Raw genomic sequence first — 16,135 nt, forward strand, 5'->3', positions numbered from 1 at the left:
AAGAACCATCCTATGTTGCAATGGCACATAGTGGATACTCAATAAATATTCATTGAATGAATGAATGAATAATGAATGAACAAAACAATGAAGGAACAAATGAGTCCACCCATTCACTTGGTGCCACTGTGACGGCTTCTCCAGGCACCATTTTTTATGGCCAGTCTCCTCTGTCACTGACAGCCACAGGCCCCACAGTAATCCCCACAAGTCCTTGGTGTTGAGGTCACCATTTCCCCATGGAAGGGCCGTACATTCTTCCTGCATAACTAACTCACATAGGCCTTCCCAGGAGTCTGCTTCCGTCCCGCCTAGCACACCATCTGTGCATGTCCGTGTAGGGGCTGCTGCCGTCTGGGCTAGGCTCTGAGGGGAGCTGCCTCCTCTGGAGTCGACCCCAGGAGGTGAATGGCGGAGCTGGCACTTGCTCAGATCTCTGACTTCCCCTGCAATATCTGTGTCACCCCTTGCCTCCCACTGCTGGCCTCCAAGGGGAAGAGCCTCTGCCCTGCCCTGCCCCAGGAGCTGCTGACCATGAGGCCTCAGAGGGACCAGTGGTTCCAAGAAGCTGGACAGAGCTCCCACCCCCAAGCCACCATGGCTTCTTGTGCACTGTGTCACCTCCATGATTCTGATCGTCCTTGGTAGCCCTTCTCAGACACAGTTGTCTGCATTCTTCCAGAGTTGAAAACCATTGAGGGAAGCTGCTGCTGAAGCCACGTGTTAGAAAGTTTGTCCTTCAACTTCCGAAGCCATATGTAATTGGGGCATTATCACCAGAGGGGCTCTTCCTGCATTTTGCAGGTGCGGAAGCATTTGTAATCATCCCAGGAGTCCTTTAGTCACATAGACAGTGGTGGTGGGGCTTCACTTGGAGGACAAAAGGCGTGTGGAAAGCAGCCTGAGGTTATGCCCTGCTCTCCTTCAAGTCAACTGGAAAGGGTGCTCCAAATTTGGGCCCCAAAACACAGAAAAGTGTTGCTCTGGCTTCACAGTTGTGATTTTGCAAATGGCAGGTGCTCTCACTGTACAGCCCAACAGAGACCCCCCTCTTGGTGCCCAGCTCTAGCTGACCCAGGGCTGCTTCTCACTCGACACTCTCCCTTGCTTGCTTGGTTCAGGTACTAACGTGAGCTCATGGCAGCGTCTCCGCTCTCCTGCTAACCCTCTAGAGCTGTCATTGGAGTTTTCCAGGCCTCTGGTGGTGGATGGGGACAGTGAAGCAGAATGCTTAGGAGCAGATGCGGGTCCTTTAGACCTCCCTGTGGATGGGATTATGGGGAATCCTTGGGTGGGTTGTTAGTCTGTTCCGTGGTTTCTCTCTCTCTGCTTTCTGCACATTCTACTGAAATGCTCACCTGACTACGTTCACACATGGTGTTGTGGGCCTCAAGTTCCTTGATTGTAGAAAGGCCGTTGTAATGCCGACCTCACTGGCTTACTCTGGGGATTTCACCAGCTAGGACTCTTCACCTGCTGATGCCCCAGCTGGGCCTTGCCACCCGATCCCTAAAGGGTAGTGCGGCTGTCAGTGTCATCCCGGCTTCAGAATCAAGTCACAGCAGTTCCTGGTGTTTAGCGAAGTGTCGCCTCCCACAGAGCTGTGGGTGTTTTGTTGGTGGTTTCAGATATAATTCACGTAGCACAACTTTCATCGTTTTAAACTGTACAGTTAGAGTGTGCGGTGTATCCACCAAGTTGTGCAGCCTTCACCGTTAAGTCCAGAACGTTTTCATCTCCTAAAAAAGAAACCCTGAACCCGTCAGCACCCTCGACCCTCGCTCCCCATCATCCTGCCCCCAGACTTGGCAGCCGCCAGCCTCCATTCTGTCTTTGGATTGGTCTCATCTGGACATACATATAAATCGAATCACACAGTATGTGGCCTTTTGAGACTGGCTGCTTTACTGTGTACGTGTTAAAGCTTCATCTGTGTTGTAGCATGTGTCAATAATTCATTCCTTTTTATGACCTAATACTCCATCGTAAGGACATCCTGGATTCCGTTTCTCCGTCACGTGACGAACGTTTGGGTTGTTTCCACTTGAGTCACGCTGTCATGAGCATTCATGTGGCAGTTTTGCACAGACACATATTTTCCGTTCTCTTGGGCGTACACCTAGGAGAGGAATTGCCGGGTCACGTGGTAACTGCGTATACTTTATGAGACACTGCCAAGTACTTTTCCCCAGGGCTCTGTTTCGGAAGGACCCTCCCCACTTAGATTTGACTTTTTCATTAGCTAAAGAAGGCCATTGGTAGAGGCAGGGGAAAAGAAGGGGATCTGATCACTGAGAGTCTGTGCACTCACGCACAAGCCTTCAGGTCACCACCTCCCCTCAGCAGCCCGGACTCCATGCTCATGGAGAGCCTCCACGTCGTCTCTGCCGCCCTGCACGACCCCTTCCCCACTCATTGTGTCTCCTTTGCCCATCGGCTTCTTTATGTTCTCTCTGCTTTGAATCATGACACCTGCTCTCACCCAGGGTCCTGCACCGGCTGGGAGGGATCTCGTCACAGAGGTCTTGAGGGGCCAGTCTGTGCTGGGAAAGACTACAGCTGAGGCTGCGCTACCCACTCATTTTGCCAGTGATCTAGAACTTTTCTGAGCCAATGAGCAGTGTCATTTCAGAGTCCTGGGGGTAGGAAACTGTCTAGAGGGGTGCTCTCTTCAGACCCATCAGTTTCCTGAGGAATAAGTAAGTGAGTCCAAGTGAGAAAAGAACTTCTCAGCCATGTGGACTTCAGCATATGAACTTGAGCAGGCAGACTTCTCCAAGACTCATTTTTTTATCTGCAAAATGGGCTGAAACTTGCCTATCTGATAAGAGGAGCAAGTGAGATGCTGTGATACCATGTTCAAGATACTCAGAAAATGTTCCTTTTCTCCCCAGCTGCCCCCCGTCCTGGTTAGTAAGAGTGGCTTGTACAGACACTGATTTTGTGGTTCTGCTCACCTCCCTTTTTTTCCTTCCTCCCTCCTTCTCACCCCTTGCTCTTTCCTGTCACCACTTCCTCTCTCCTCCTGCTATCGTCTTAATATGCCCTCAGCTCCTACCCCCAACATGGGTGTTCTCATGATGTGGACCCAGGGAACGGCCAGTTTTCAAATCGCCCGCGTGCTCTCAGGGAGGTAGTCAGGCCAGATCCTCTTAAGGCAGATGAGATTATGCCCTGGGTCATTTTGCCGCGCAGATTCCAGGTCATGGTGGTGGCGTGCACAGCCAGGCAGCGTCCAGGGTGCCAGGGCACATGGACTCCATGGAGGAGGTGGCATGGTCTGGTTTCACCTGTCTGCCTCCCTGGGTTTCAGTTTCTTTCCCCCGGGAGATCCTAGCCAGGGGCTAGAGCTTTGAGTTACACTTGGGTTTGAAGTCATCCCAGGGGCCTTTGCTGCAGGAGGACGCACGGCTGAGAGCAGGCAGAGGGAAAGGACACACACACCTGTTGTGGGTCCATTGTTCCAGACACAACGTGGAGTCGAGTGGCTACCTGCAAATAAGGAATGAATGGTTTTCCATGCTGAGGATTTCATACTGTATCAATTATTATAATTACTTTCTTTTTTCTTTCTTTCTTTTTTTTTTTTTTGAGACAGAGTTTCACTCTTGTCGCCCAGACTGGAGTGCAGTCTCATGATCTTGGCCCAATGCAATGTCCGCCTCCCAGGTTCAGGTGACTCTTCTGCTTCAGCCTCCCAGGTAGCTGGGATTACAGGCACACACTACCATGCCCAGCTAATTTTACATTTTTAGTAGAGACGGGGTTTCTCCCTGTTGGTCAGACTGGTCTCAAACTCCCAACGTCAGGTGATCTGCCTTCCTCGGCCTGCCAAAGTGCTGGGATTACAGGTGTGAGCCACCACACCCAGCCTCAATGATTATTTTTAAGTAACTTTATGGACCAAAACAGATTAACATGGTTCGTGCAGGAAGTTTAGAAAGCAGGAAATCCTGAAGGTTTGAAAATCGAATCCTTACCTCCTCTCAGATGAGTTTCTTCAAAAGTGCCAGTAACTTAATTCAGAAAACGAAAAAGCAAAAACACTGAAATGTTTAGCTAGGAAATACTAACTATGAAGCCACAGGGGCTGTGTTCAGCGACTTTGACCGTTCCCTTACAGTGTCACCTAGGGCATCCCCTCTCTTGGAAAAGTCCTTCTCTCTTTAAGAGAGCCAGTCCACAGCCAAAGTTCTCCGACAAGCCAAGACTCTGAGCCTCCTGGGTGAGCCCAAGCTTCCCAAAGATCTGGCAGGCACATGCATATACAGAAAGACAAAGCTAGCTCTCTTCCTGGGCCTCCTGCCTGCCAAATCCCTATTCCAGAGAGGTGTGTTATTACCACCTCTTCCCACTGTTCCTGTCCCAAATAGCAAATGAGCCTAAGGCAACATTGCGAGGTGGAACCTCCCAGCTCGGAAGCACGGGCCCAGCCTTCAGTGACCCCTGATGTGCATTCTCTCTCGTTTCCAGCTGTCAGGAATGACAGGAACAAGAAAAAGAAGGAGACTTCGAAGCAAGAATGCAGAGAGAGCTATGAAATGACAGCTGAGCTGGACGATCTCACAGAGAAGATTCGAAAAGCTCACCAAGAAACTTTCCCTTCGCTCTGCCAGCTGGGTAAATACACTACGGTAAGAGATGCTCCTGCCCCAGGCTGCTGGGAGTGTGGAAACCTTGCACACACATGTGTGCAGAGACATGCGCATGTGTACACACATGCACACATGCACACACATGCACGCACACACGCTTTGCCCTCGGTCTGGCAGGAACTGGCATGTTAGCCAGCTGGGGGTATGTAGTAGCCACTTCGCCTGTGCAGTAGCCTTTGGGCTTGGGCAGTCGGTGAGCAGCCTGAGTGCCTCCTCACTGCAGTCATGAAGAGAGGCATTCACTCCAGATGCATTAACTGAGCATTTACTGTATGGCAGACGGCATTCTAGGCCCTGGCATCATGAACTACTCAGTGCTGCTCTCAGGGACTTTGATATGGTGAAGGAAACAAGTAAAGCCTGTGAAACATGCCCTGGGTCATGACAGACACCTGTACAGAAGGACCCGGGGGACAAGGTCCCACTCTTTTAAAAACCCCAATCCAGCTATGAAATCCAGCCAAGATAATGCGGCCATCCCCTTGGCCAAAGTCTGCCTTCTGTGAGAGGACATGCACAAACCCCTAAGCCAGGGCTGAGAAGTTCGGGGCCAGCATGCCCCGTGCCCTGTTGAGTGAATGTTCCCCCTCTGCTTCCCAGCGTTCCACTAGGAATGGCCTTTCACTGAGATTAGAAATAGAGGCAGGAAAAAGAGAAGTGAGATGAGAAGGTAGGAGGTGTATGTCGGGTGGTCTGGATCGTCCAGTGGAGAGGTCATGAGGTACTTTAATTTTTCCAACTGTTTTTTGCCTGTATTATGTTCACTGATGTATACTTCTGACTTGTGGCGGGTAATAGACACTCAGTGGATATTTGATGAATTAATATAACTAGAATGTTGCCGTGGCATCTTTAAAAAGCTCAGTTCACTCACCTATAATGCTATAGTTAACATACTTAAAAAAAAAATCCCATTATTATAGCACTTGCTGGTATGCTAGAAAAAGGATGGCATGGAAGGTCCTCGAGATAAAAAGACAAAATAGTGATGCCGCAAAGACAAAAGAACCATGAGCAGCAGGCCTTTGCAGCTCTTCACGGTGAGCAGGGGTGCAGGGCGCTAGCATGCTGCCGCCACCATGTATGTAACACGAGAATGGTGACCAGGAGCAGGCCCAGAGGAGTGCCCATGGAAACTGGTGCTGGCGCACGCCTGGGTGGCTTCTCAGATGAGCATGAGGCTGCACAGTTGGGTGGCACCAACTTCTGAAGGGCTGGCCCCATATTAAATGGACAAGTCTCCTGGCTAAGGCCAGAGACTTCGGCTCACCTAGGAGTAGAAGCAGAACCTTGAGCAGTGCTTTTCAAAACTCAGGGTGCATCTGAATCACCTGGCGATCTTGTTGAAATGCAGCTCTGGTGCAGTAGGCATGGCCTAGGGGCATTTCAGGCATTCAGTAGCGTTTCAGCCATTGTACTGGGCTGTGTATCAAGGTGAGGGCATCTTGACCTAAGCTGCTGGGCTGCATGCTACTGGCCTGCAGACCACACTCTGAAGAGCAAATGAGATGGGCTTTGAGAAGCAAGACCCAGGGTGGCACTCGGGGGCCCACCTCACCCATGGGTGCCAACCAGGAGAAACACTGGCACGTCTGCCAGGCCGAGAATCAGGCTTGGCTTAACGTCAGCCAGTCTTCGCTGAGTGTAGGGAGCACTGTCCCATCCCAGAGCAAGGACACAGGGCAGGACAAGACTGGACACTGCAAGGGGGCTTTCACTTTCACCTGGAGAAAAGGTGGAATGTGGCAGCACGTATCCAGAACAGAGGCCAGGAACCACAGGGGTGTAGTTTGCGTCCTGCTCAGCCGCCATCAGCCCTGGGACAGTGAACAGATTACTTCATGTCTCTCAGCCTCAGTTTTCCCGTCTCTGAATGGGAATAATGTGAAATCATTGGGAGGATGAAATGAGACAATTTATGAAAAGCTGCTGTGGTGGGCCCTGAAACTATCTTCCCAGCAGTGGGAGTGGCAGAAATGTCATCCAGCCACGCAGCTTCTTCTGGGTGTGAACTGGCCCTCCAGGGGCCTGGCCCCCTGAGATGGGTGCATCTGACAATATAGAAAAGTAACATGCTGAGTAACCAATCCCAGAGAGTTCGCCATTCATTTCCTTTAAGGAGGATTTACTAACTGCCAACCATTCCGGAGCATTCCAGGCATTGTACTGGGCCGTGTATCAATGTGAGGGCGTCCTGATCTAAGCAGTGAGGGAACTCAGGCTGGCACAGTGGGAAGGAAAAAGAGAAGATGAGAGAAAACAGGTGCTGTGCAGCGCTGGATGGTGCTGAGCTGAGAGCGACTGGGACGTACCGACAGAAAAGCCTGGCAGGGTCTTGAGTGCCAGTTGGCGAGTCTGTATTTTAGTCTGTAAATAACAGTAATTGACAGGCTGTGGTCAAAAAATCTTTATTATTATCATTGTAATCATTGTTACTTCTAATATTTATTGAGCATTTACTGTGTTCTAGGGACCATGCTAAGCACTGTAAGTGTACCAAGTCTTTTACTCCTTATGAGGACTCTATGAACTGGGTTTCATTGCCCTCACGTTACAGATGCGAAAGCCCCATACCAAGGAGCTAGGTAACTTCCCCCTTGTCTTCAGTCTACACGTGTCAGAGGTGAGACTTGATCCTGGACAGTCTGACCCCAGGCAGCTCTTTCAACCACTGACTACACACAGAATCCCTCAGGAGGGTTGCCACAGAGAATGTAATCCGGGGCCAGTGACGGCGTCTAGTTAGCAGAGAGCTGTGACATGGGAATAAATCAATCTTACAGCTCCAGGAAAGTCAGCGGAAAAGAGATCAGAGTGGGGAGGTCTTCCTAAAAGAGGCCTTTGAGCCAGGTCAGGAGGTGAGAGACATTATATGGCAGTACCTAGGGCCGCTAATTGCTACATCGGGGGCCCTCCATCTCCTCCACATGCTGTATTAGCGTGGCCAAGCCAGTCCTCAGACCCTGACTCACCTAGTAACCAGGTGAAATGGCTCCCACTCGAATCCGGAGGAGGGCAGGACAAACACAGCGTACAGCATCTGCCCCCGCCCAGAACACCTGCCCTGGCATGACCAGGGTTCCCTCCTGCAGGCTGGGTCACGTGTGAGGCACTGGCACTCCTTTGAGCGTTCCCTCACCACTGATGAATGGAAGCTGGAGGGGTAAGCCCGTCAGTTTCCTTATTCCTTGGGCAGGAGAACTCTTGGTTACCCTCTAAACCATCTCCCAGAGTTTCCCAACTAGATGGAGCCTGAGTGTCCACAGTGAGGCTCGCTGGCTGCCGTCCTTCCCTGCCCACTCTGCTCTTCCAGCACTTCCTGGGATCTCCTCCCACATAAACTCCATGCGTTCAAATTCCACTCTCAGCCTCTGCTTATGACCTAAGAGAGAGAGAGAGAGAGGTAGAGAGAGAGGTAGAGAGAGAGGCTTTCCTGCAGGCCTCTAGGGCCGCCCTTTCCTTTCCACCCCAATTGGGGGTTAATCACCCCTGTCCTCTACTAGGGCCCGCCATCCTAAACACTTTGTGGGGACTTTTTTACACCTCTTTCAGTCAGGCAGGAAAACCAGAAACACAATTCATCTCTAGAGCATGGCCCTTCGCTACCGGGCATCCTTCCAGAGGCCTGCTGCCCACCGTGGGGTGGAGGGCGCACTCAGCCAGTGTCTCAGCCAGCCGTGCCCTTCATTTCTACTGTCTCTCCCCAGATCTGGCTGTGTTTTTACTGCGAGCCACTTAAAATCCTTTCTGGAAGTAGCTGGTATAAATAAATAACAGCAGCCATAACACATTCTCTGCAAGCTCTTAGTTCCGAGTCGAGCAGTTTTAAAAAGAGCTTTTTTTAGACAGGCAGTTGCTTCCACTGCAAGAACTTCCTGTCATCCTCACCCGAGTGCCATCCCTGTCAGATGCCTTTGGAGTTAGTGGGCAGAGAGGAATAAAAAAGGCAGCCAGCTGCGCATCTACAGGGCTTTGAAAGAGTAGTTCCTTTTTCTTCCCTAATTAGGCTAAGATTTGGGACAAATGGTTAGGTCCCAGGAGGCTGCAGGAATGGATGGAAGAGGCAGAAACATATCCTCACCACCCCCACCTCAGGCCAGAGCAGGGCACTTACCCGAAATCTTCAGAGCTGGCATCCCTGGGAAGGGTTCTACCCAATGACCCTCCATCTCCATAAAAAGAGAGAGGGTGGATTCCCTGTGGAAAGGTGGAAAGCAGGAGAGAAGCTATTTCTAGAAGAGCTTTCCAAAATAGAATCAGGAGTGAACCAGGGGCAAACCCCCCGCTCTGAGGATGTGTGCCCCACTTCTTAGGGTGAACCCTAGTTGACTGTGTCATTTGGGCTTTAGGGCCTCATACATTCAAGTTCTGCTTAGGTGTCGTGTGACTTTGGAATGCTACATCATAGTTGATACCTCAGCTCCTTCATCTGTATAATGGGAGGGGTTTTTTTCTTTTTTTCTTTTCTTTTTTGAGGTGGAGTCTCACTCTTGTTGCCTGGGCTGGGGTGCAATGGTGTAATCTCAGCTCACCGCAACCTCCAACTCCCGGGTTCAAGTGATTCTCCTGCCTTAGCCTCCCGAGCAGCTGGGGTTACTGGCGCCTGCTACCAAGCCCGGCTAATTTTTTGTATTTTTAGTGGAGACGGGGTTTCACAATATTGGTCAGGCTAGTCTCGAACTCCCAACCTCAGGCAATCCACCCACCTCAGCCTCCCAAAGTGCTGGAGTTTTAAAACACACCTGCCTCCTGCCCGGAGCTTTCCATGGGAAAACTCTATTGAGCACCATGCAGTTTCTGGCTCAGAGGAGGTGTTCAGAATGTGCATCTTTCCTCCTCTCCATCCCATCAGAAACGTGTCGTCAGTTCTTTCAGCCACATGCCCAGGCTCTGTAAAGTAGCGTGGGTGTGACGGTGGGACAGATTTGTAGGAGGTGCAGCCCCGACCCTCCGCTCTCGCTGCCTGCTCAGGGCTGCCTCTGCTTCCCGGCTCCCGCGGCTCTGCCGTGGGCAGGCTGTTCATCACCATGCAGGGCTCGGCGGGAGGTAAGCCATCCTCGGGGCTCGCGAAAGTGAACTCTGAAGATTTAAGAAGCCCTGAATCCACTCAGAAAAATGACCACAAACAGAATTATTAAACCATGAGAAGACTTTCCAGGAGACGGACCATAGAAAAGGAAGGCCGTTTTGAGCACTTGTTGTCATGGGTGGTGCTCTTTTTGGAAACTAACATTTGTGATCAGCCAGAGGAGCAGAACCCGAAACTCGGGGAGCTTGGCCTCCCAGGAGAGATAGATGTACCAGGAAGGGTGGAAGGTCAGTGGGGGCCAGAAACCCAAGTGCTAGTCCCCACTCACCTCACAGCTTTCTGATTTTGAGCCAGCTGTCAACTTAGCCGCAGTTTCTTGCTAGTAAACACACCTGTGCTGCCAGTATCACCCAGCCAGCAGTCCCCACCCTTTTCAGCACCAGGGACTCATTTCATGGAAGACAATTTTTCCATGGATGCGGGGCGTGGGGATAGCGTCGGGATGAAACTGTTCCACCTCAGATCATCAGGCATTAGTTCAATTCTCATACGGAGTGGGCAGCTTGGCTCCCTCACATACGCGCTTCACAGTAGGGTTCGTGCTCCTATGAGAATCCTTGCGGCCGCTGATCTGAGAGGAGGTGGCGCTCAAGCTGTAATGTTCACTCCTGGCCACTCACCTCCTGCTGTGCTTCCCAGTTCCTAGCAGGCCACCGACCAGTACCCATCACAACCCAGGGGATGGGGACCGTTCTTACATGTTGCAACAAACATACCTACTGTACTTGTTTCGTAGGGCTGCTGGAATGAAGTCACACAAATGGGGGGGCTTGAGACAACATTATTTGATCACATTTCTGGAGACTAGAAGTCCAAAATCAAGGTGTGTGTAGGGCCGTAATGTCTCTAACAGCTCTGGGAAAGAGCCCTTTTTTTTTTTTTTTTTTTGAGATGGAGTTTTACTCTTGTTGCCCAGGCTGGAGTGCAATGGCATGATCTCAGCTCAGTGCAACCTCTGCCTCCCAGGTTCAAGCAATTCTCCTGCCTCAGTCTCTCCAGTAGCTGGGATTACAGGCATCCACCACAATGCCCGGCTAATTTTTTTTTTTTTTTTTAGTAAAGATCAGGTTTCACCATGTTGGCCAGGCTGGTCTCGAACTCCTGACCTCAGTTGATCCACGTCTCAGCTTCCCAAAGTACTGGGATTACAGGCGCGAGCCACCGCGTTCAGCCGAGAGAGCCCTTTCTTGCCTCTTGGAGCTTCGGGCGTGGCCAGCAGTGCTTGTAGTTACATCACATGGATCCTCCGCCTTCTCATAGCCGTCTTCTCCCTGGTGTCTTCACATCCTCTTCTCTCTGTGCATATGGACTTCTGTCTAGATTTCCACATTTTTTTATAAGGGCACCAGTCATACTGGATTAGGGCTCGCCCTAATAACCTCATTTTAACTTGATCACCCCTATAAAAACCCTGTTTCCAAATCTGGTCACATTCTGACATACCCAGGCTAGGATTTCAACACATCTTTTTGAGCGACACAATTTAACCCATAACAGACAATAACACCTGCTGAGCGCAGAACTGGACCGCTCGGAGGTTACCTTTCCATGCCTGCATTTCTACTGCAAAGTCTGGCTGGAAATCAATTTTGCCACAGGCGTTGTGAGTATTTAGAAACCTCTGGTAGCACACGTAAGTCCTGATGTCTCAAAAGAAAAATGTTCTGTAGGCACTGTGCTAAGTACCCACATTCCTCCCGAGTGGTGGAATAAGAGAAGGACATTCCCAGCAAAAGCAATAGCGTGAATGTGCCCCAGGGTTTCACAGGGCTGGGGCGGGGTGGGAGGAAGGCAGAGCTGAGCTTGAGGAGGCAGGTCAGGGCTAGCTTGCTAGGGGCTTTGAGTGCTGGGATAAGGTGAACCTTAGCCCTAGGGAGCCAAGGGAAGTTTCCAGTCATGAGAAAAGCAGTTCCAAGAGGTGGTTCCTAGCTGCTGTTTCTGGCTGGAAGGCTTTGGCGGGGACATAGGGCAGGGCTTCTGATTTTTCTCAGACATGCCCCGTAGCTCCAGAAGGCATTCATGGCCCCTTCCAGTGGCTGGGACCACTCAAAAATTGTAGAATTTCTTGGACAACCTCTAGGGCCTTGGACTATACCCGCCACCCCACCCCTGCACTCTACCAAGGCCCCAGATCTCTGAGCCCCAGGAGTGAAGGAGCTGCAGATGGACAGATGGTCCCTTCCGCGGTCATGTCCCAGCTCAGGAATCTTAGATGATGGTGGTCCAGGAGCATACCTGAAACATGACCTCCAGGGGAATCCTGCAGCATCGTCCTTGCTTTTAGCCAAGCTGCTAGGAAATACTTGAAAGATTTTAGAGACCCGCCCTACCTGCCCTCTCCCAGTGCCCTTTGCCCGAAGCCCTCTCTACCCACAGCCTGCACCATGCCTTTAAGATGTCGCCCTCCTGTCGACCCAGAGTTGCAGGGCGGCTGCCAAGTTGCCTTCTCCCCACCTGTTGGAGGCATCCAGTCCTCAGGAAAATGCTGCAGACGTGTTGGGGGCCTTCTCTTCCCATGGGCAGACGTTCCTGAAGCCATGTTGGCATAGCACCTAGATAATGTGTGTGTTGATCACAAAGAGATGTTGGCTGGCATGTAACATTCTCTTCATAGCCCTGCGGGAGCTCTCGTAGCCACCTTGTGGAAGCATCCAGAGATTCCAACAAGGAGGGAGATCACAGATGCAACCACAGGCTTTCAGAGTCAGGAAATTCTAACTGGAAAGTAGAAATATGTGAGAACCAGTAGGGAGGGGGTGTCATGGTGCAGCGGTGGGAAGCTAGGACAGCACAACCCCAACTGTGTGGGTGAATCCCACGCCCTCCAATTCGCCTGGGGAATCTTGTGCAAATGACTGCACTTCTGTGGGTCTTTGCCTCCTTATCACCCAAATGGCTGATAATACTGATAATAATATAATAATGATAATATTACCCACCGCATGGGGGCGCTGTGACAAGTAAAGCGAGTCAGTGATTGTTGAGCGCATAGAATGGTGCCTGGCACGAGGAAGGCCCTAGGAAAGGGGTGGTCACATATAGAACATGCAGGAATGGCATGTGGGTGACAGGGACGGTCTGCAAACCAAACTTGAAACAACGTCCGTCTCTCAGGATGGTGGAAGGATTTCAGGCCTAGGAAGGTAGGGGGCATCTCTGTGGATACACCCAACATGGCCACAGAACTGTACCTCTGTATTCCTTTCATGAAAATTTACATTTCCTTCTTAGTATTGCGGGGGGAAAAAGCCAGACCCTTGAACAAACCATGGTCATACCCGGAAGCTGCCTCCAGTGGGATTTAAAGATGCTGGTGATTCCACTTTAAGGGTCTTGTTCTGAAAGTCCTGCCAGCCCGTTGCAGCAGAGAACCAAACCAGCAGAAGAAAGGGACCCATCTGCGTGGCAAAAATTGGCATTTAATTGGATTTCATAGTAGGGTTGGATTTTCTGCTGCTTAAGATGGCCCTGGGGGCCATGGGCGTGGCCCTCCATATGGGCCACCATGCAGCATCCTGGGGTGGCGGCCACTCCTGTAGCTCCTACCGAAGAGGGGGCCTGCCCTGGTAGCCCTGGCCAGCCTCTTGGTTGGCAGCAGACAGAGGAGAGCCCCTTGCCCTTCTGCCTTGGCTGCTTTCCTCTTCAGCCTGCCTCACACACACAGCAAGGGCCTCGCCTCACCACCCATGTCTTGCCTCTCCTCCTCTGCTGGTTTTCCTCCCTGCACACCCAGAAATGCTGCTGAAAATCCACGCTCCCCTGGTGCTCCCCACAGCCGCCTTCATTACCAGCCCAAGCAGGCCAGGGCTCTCCATTTGCCGCAGCTGGAAGATAATATATAAGCCATTTGAAGTCTCATGCCTATGAATCCAGCAGCCGGTATAATAAAACACCAGGTTATTTTGTGTTTTATTAACTGCCTCTTCCCTTCAGTTTGCATAATGGTGAGTTAGATTTACATGCCGTTAAGACGGCTGTGCATTATTTTTAATAGAAGGTACGACAGGCTCCTCTCTCTCAGCCCTGGCGTGTGATAAAGAAACCTCATCCAATGTTGATGAAGATTTCGTTCACACTCGCTGGGTCGTGGCAATGTCTTTTTTTCCAGATGGATACTCTATTGTAAAATGATTTCCCTCCATGAGCTTGACTCTCCGTCCCTCTCCTCCGTGTCATCTTCCCATGAACCGGATAAACTGCCTATTAAATTTAATTACGGCCCGAATGGCCACACATCTCGATCTCATGTTCCCCCAAGTGTACTGTATTCCACCAAGGTCCTGGAGAAAGGAGGAACATAAATCTCGAGATGCATGTCTGCTCTCCGCAAGGAATACCGTGGAAGGCAAAGTTGGCCACCACCATTTTTACAGCGCCTGTGGCATCTCGTGCAAACTCTTCTTTCTGGCTTTCCATGCAGACGTAAAAAGCAAGAGCTAGTTTTATTGACTTCCTGTAGACTGATTTTAACTGAGGTGGGGAGCTAAAGCTTTCTGTTTGAGAAACACAGTATCTCAGTACCTCTCCCGAGCCATTTACATCTGTCAGAGGACCAAACATCAGCCTTTTGTTGGGTGGTAAATTACAAATATCTCATCATCTTACCTGGAAATATCTTAATATATGTTCTAAATGAAAGAAGCTTCTGCAAATGAAAGCAAAGCATCAGTGCCACTATTACCATCCTAAAATAAGACGATCTCCAACACCTTTTAGCTCCTATTTCTAGTTTTTTTCGTGTATATCACCATCTCCTTACAGTTTATTTTTTGAATTGAAACTTAGATAACATTTACCCCATGCAGGTGGTTGTCAGTCTTCTAAATCTCTTAAGTCAGGTTTATTGTGGTATAGTTTACATAATGTAATTTTTATTTTTTTTTAAAGGTGTAGCTTGATGAGTGACAAAAGTGTACAATCACATAACCTGACCCTGGTCAAGGTAGAAGCTCCAGAGAGCTTCCTGTGCCACTGTGGTCAGTCCCACCCGCATTCCCACTCCTGGAAAACCACTGAGCTATTGTCAATTACTATCGTTTTGCCTTTTCCAGAACGTCATATAAATGGAATCGTTTTGTACGTTTCCATTTCCTTCACAAACGTTTTGAAGGCGTTTATGTCTGCCTTCTTTGGGTTGGCGTGCTTCCAAGGTTTATCCATGCTGTGTAGTATTCCCGTTTCCTTCCTTATTAATGCTCTCCAGCACTGCCATTGCAAAGTTGTAATCACGATGTATCTCTCCACCCATCAGTTAAGGAGCGTGTGGGTTGAGTTGCTTTCAGTGGGTAGACTTCTCTCTCCACTTGTTCTCCCTTGTGATGTACTTGTTGAAGGAACCATTCATTGGATTTTGTGGATTTTCTGGCATTCTGGATGTTGACAGCTGCACCCCCTTTGTGTAGTTTGTCATGTCCCTGGATTTCCTGAGGTTATATCTACGGTCTCAGTCTGATTCAAGTGTGATATTTGGCCAGAATATTTGATCGGTGGTGGCGTGTTTTTCCATCAGGACATTATGACAGCTAGCCTGTTTTTAAGAGATTAGCAAGAACCAATGGTCAATGCCTAGAGCCGTTCATTCATCAAAATTAGAAAATGGTGACTCCTCATTCCCTGTGTTTGGTAGCTGGATAACTGCATACAGAGAAACTCCCTCTCATCTGTTACTTGATCATCCAGTGGTACAGGCATAAGATTTTTAGCATTTTAAAAGGATGAATCCAGGCTAAAAATGCAGCTGCCCACCAACAAGCTGCCTGCCTAGGCTGACGTGTCACCCCTTTAAGAGGAAACACGTTGAGTTTCCCGCTTCCTGTAGAGCTTCCCGGAAGCTGTACCTGATGTGACATTTTCTATCTCTCTTAGAATTCCAGTGCTGACCATCGAGTCCGACTGGACCTGGGCCTCTGGGACAAATTCAGTGAACTGGCCACCAAGTGCATTATCAAGATCGTGGAGTTTGCTAAACGCCTCCCGGGCTTCACCAGCTTGACCATCGCAGACCAGATCACCCTGCTGAAGGCCGCCTGCCTGGACATCCTGGTATGTGCCTTTTTGAGCTCTGAATAATGGGGCTGCAGAGGGAGAGATGGCACCGTGGAGGGGAGGGAAGGGGATCAAGAGGCATGGACGATCTCCAGAGGAGGTTTTGAGTTTTGACTCTAGCATTCACCTGATACAGTCGGTGACTCACCTAGCCGCTGGCTCCTTATCTGTAAAGTGGGCTGAATTCCCATCCCTTAGGCTCACTTCGGTCTGCAAGGCTCAGATGAGCTGAGGCTGGCAAACGACAGGTTAATGCTGCTCTGCTGTTTGTCTTCCTAAACGTTGCTAAGTTCACCCCAGACCCCCTGACTTGACAGGAAATGAAATCATCACACATGCTGTCAGG

General features: G+C 50.2%; 1 protein-coding gene across 9 annotated transcripts in view; it reads left to right on the forward strand.

Annotated features, from left to right (window-relative positions):
* RARB (retinoic acid receptor beta) overlaps window positions 1-16,135 on the forward strand; it is a 782,655-nt gene that overhangs the window by 748,542 nt on the left and 17,978 nt on the right. For all 9 annotated transcript variants that reach the window (XM_035278907.3, XM_078354410.1, XM_035278906.3 and 6 more), the window contains 2 exons: window positions 4,474-4,634; window positions 15,610-15,786. In XM_035278907.3, the coding sequence (XP_035134798.1) occupies window positions 4,474-4,634; window positions 15,610-15,786 (338 nt within the window). The remainder of the gene's footprint in view (window positions 1-4,473; window positions 4,635-15,609; window positions 15,787-16,135) is intronic.

Source organism: Callithrix jacchus, chromosome 17 (assembly GCF_049354715.1).
Source record: "Callithrix jacchus isolate 240 chromosome 17, calJac240_pri, whole genome shotgun sequence".
Lineage (NCBI taxonomy): Eukaryota > Metazoa > Chordata > Mammalia > Primates > Cebidae > Callithrix > Callithrix jacchus.